This window comes from Haemaphysalis longicornis, unplaced genomic scaffold (genome assembly GCF_048455015.1).
Source record: "Haemaphysalis longicornis isolate Haplotype H1 unplaced genomic scaffold, Haemaphysalis longicornis Haplotype H1 scaffold_7, whole genome shotgun sequence".
Classification (NCBI taxonomy): Eukaryota; Metazoa; Arthropoda; class Arachnida; order Ixodida; family Ixodidae; genus Haemaphysalis; species Haemaphysalis longicornis.
In genome coordinates, this window is record NW_027526422.1 from 168,517,358 (window position 1) to 168,520,779 (window position 3,422).

General features: G+C 46.4%; 1 protein-coding gene across 1 annotated transcript; it reads left to right on the top strand.

The window, feature by feature from the left end:
• The first annotated feature begins 574 nt into the window (after positions 1-574).
• On the top strand, positions 575-2,935 carry LOC144145459 (uncharacterized). Its single transcript, XM_077677079.1, has 2 exons — positions 575-1,761; positions 2,147-2,935. The coding sequence occupies exons 1-2, from the start codon at positions 1,515-1,517 to the stop codon at positions 2,371-2,373; spliced, it is 474 nt and encodes a 157-aa protein (XP_077533205.1). The 5' UTR covers positions 575-1,514; the 3' UTR covers positions 2,374-2,935.
• Positions 2,936-3,422: the final 487 nt, after the last annotated feature.

Genomic DNA, 3,422 nt, shown 5'->3' on the forward strand with positions numbered 1-3,422 from the left:
CTCCTGCATAGTAGGACAGGCATACGACAGACGGCGGTGCGAAAGAAAAGACGCCTGTGGGGAGAGCGAAGAAGGGAAGAGCCACGTACAGAGGCACAGCAACGAGAGGGCGAACGAAGGAGGAAGAGAGCAAAGGGAAAGCTGGGCGGCCGGCGGCGCGTGGACATTATCGGCCCGAGCAAATGATTTTTTCTTGGCCACAGTCGGCGCTCCTCTTTAACTTGCTCCGTGGTCTTCACAATTCCCGCGCGCCCGTGCAGCATGATGTCAGTCCCAAAACCATGACGTGTACACACAGTGTAGCAGCGCGAGCCTATCTCAGCCCGCGCGTCGTACGTCACCGGAGCCCCGACGTCGGCAGTTTGGGGCAAGTAGCAGATGTTGTCATGCTGGCCCGCTCGCTCTAGGCTTTCTCGTGCGGGCAGAGATTGAGTAGATTTAAAATATGTTATACTGAACGGCCCCTGTTGAATCTTGCTGGGGGATATCTCCTGATAAAATGGAAGCATTTTACATAGTTATCTCGTCTCTGACTCCTCAAAGATTTTGTTTGTTTTCTTGATATGTTTATGACATCTGTTAGACCGGTTAAATACACATTTTATTTTGTTAGATAGTCAACGTTTTGCATTTTTTGTAAGTTTGTTACAAAATTGTTTCGCAAAAGTCGCGTATCCCCAACACTATCAGAGCTGTAATTAAATGGGCCACCATTGCGAAATAACTCCTATCTTGCATTTATAGGCCGTCGTAAAGTTGGTTTTTACAATAGTTACTGTGTCACTCTAGTATGCCGGGTAGGTTATAAATCACGTGAGGGTGTACCTTAAAATTTCGCAATTGTTGATGATTTCATTGTACTTCCACATTTTGTGTTGACGTTTCCTTCGACCAATAAGCAACATTTAAACTCATTATGATTTTCAACTTGGCTGATAATGCATTCATTGTGAATACAGGGCTTTGCCGTGTTGGAGCGCTTGTATACTCAGCAAATAATGCCCATGCATATTTTAGGGCAGGCGCACTCCATGTCTTAAAAAAATGCACGGGGTGAATTGGCCAACAGGTAACCTGCCAAATAGTTGATTCCTTTGTGGTGTTAAGCTACTCCTTCTCATTACATCCTGGTAGGGGAAACTAAATGAGATTGTGGCAACAAAGAAGTCGAGAACGAGGAAGTTAGCAACAGCGGAAACGACAATTGAACAAAACACCTGCTGCTCCAGGTCACTTTCGTTGTTCATTCCAAGAACGAGGATAGCACCTTTGAAGTCAATGCACACGTGCCCTTCGAAAGGGGCACCCCTTAGTCATGTTTCTTATCTCAGCCGATCATGTACGTGACCCAGCCTCTCTCCCTCTTTTCCTGCCGGTGGAAAGGGTGCAAGGAGGGTGGTAGCATGTGTCAGAGCGCGGACGCTGCGTTCAGTCTGCTCTGAGCTTCGCATCGAGCCGGCTGTGTGTTGCTTCACTCCGCACTGGTTAAGTATACGCCTGTGTCGTTCCCAGTCATGGAAGCAAATGTTTACGCTATTATCTTTGCAGCCAGGGAGAAGATCGCGGACCTGGATAAGAGCCCTCGGAAGTCGGAGCTTCTGCGGCGCCTGCAGCTGGAGAACCTCATCGAGCACTGCTGGCGGCACTGCAGCAGCGACAGTGAAGACGAGTCTTCTGACAGCAGCAGCGAGGAGAACGACGAAGCTGCCCTCCCGCTCAATGATATTCCAAAGAGGAAGCGTTCCGGGGAGCCCGCCGATGGTATGCGCTAAAACCCACATTTTCTATTTTCTAATGTATGTGTTAGGGTCTTTTTTATGCCATTAAACGTCGGGAGGTCTGCTTTGCTGCCCTTTACGTATGGAACACAGCCATATTTGGTATTCTCCTTGTTTGAAGGACAATTCTTCACTATGCCCGTGCAAGATTTCTTGGTCGTTCCCAAATAACCTGGGAGAGGTTTGGGCGGTGACATTGCTTGTCCCCTCTTACTGATATTTTATCGGCATGTGTCCTTGACGCCAAGTAGTTTTATGTATAACACAACAGCTTAGCAAGCACAGTTTGCGTGCTGTGAGTTAGTCTTTTGAAATTATTTTTATACGGCGTTAATAATTTATTTTTTGCCACCGTTCTCTATGCGCAGACGACCAGGGGCCAAGCAAGCGGGTACGCCCCCTTTGTCCGCCAGATGCAGAGCCTGCCGACCAAGACACCCCCGGAACCCGTGAGAACTGCGAGCAGAACGTTGCGGCCGCGCAAGCTGTGGGCGTCCAGCATCCCGAAAGAGGACATGCGTGCCCCGAACCCGATTTGGACGACTTAGGGGAGGAACCGATCCTGCCTCCGATTTTCGCTTTCCTGGATGACTAGAAAACCCGCGGCTGCAAGAAATCTTCAGTTAATTTTGCAGTGCCATGTGGCGTTGCTGTGGCCCACGCTGGAACCAGACGACAACCCGCCAATTGTGACGAAGCGTACAGTAGCTTTAAGGCAACCTGCGAACATTTCACAGAACCAGATGCACCTAGGTTGTACGAATCTGTTTGTATTTTAGCATTGCTTCAGGTGCGCCCGAAAATATCGACTGTGTACAACTTGTATCTGTACAAAATGCATATTAGGCGATATATAACTCTTTGCCTTCCTAGCACTAGTTTGAAAAACTATTTAGAAAAATAAACCAGCCACATCACCAGGGTGTAATTATAAGTGTAGTAAAAGATTAACGCCAGAGAATAAAACATTCAAGCAGAAACACAAAATATTTGTAGCATCTTCACAAGAACCACCAACAGGCGAAGTTAGAAAATTTAATTGTTATAAATATTACTGTAAATGTAGTACACTGTTCCACGGACGTTACACAAAAGAATAAAGAGCCCAAATTACATTGGTTTAGCTCCTGGGTCACGTTCATACGATTCGTACATATTATAAACCTCGAAACACAAATAAATAAAGAGGTCTGTGCCCCATTTTATATGCGTCAAAGTGCACAGTTGACCAAGAACTGGATAAATGGTAGATCAGTGCCACAATAAAATATTTGTTGGACAATTAAATCACTGTTGAATTAAGCACGACAACAAGTCAAATGATTTAATAAAAACCCAGGGCGGGCCCCCATGCTCACACAATTGGGAGAAAAAAAACTCCACAAACACCAGAACCTTCGCACGAAGCACCGTTTTCGCTTGTAGGTATCGGCATAAAATGCTAGATTGTCTAAGTGAGCATACTTATCTTCCCTAGCATTGTAGAAGTACATTATTTATCTGCGAGGTCGTAAAACGTACAATAAAATGAAGAAATCACCCAGGCCAATGTAGTCTTGCGGGCCGTGATGCCGGCGCCTACCCCCTTCATTCCCTGAGGCCGGATTAAAACCATTAAAGACTTTACTGAAGTAAGATGGCAAG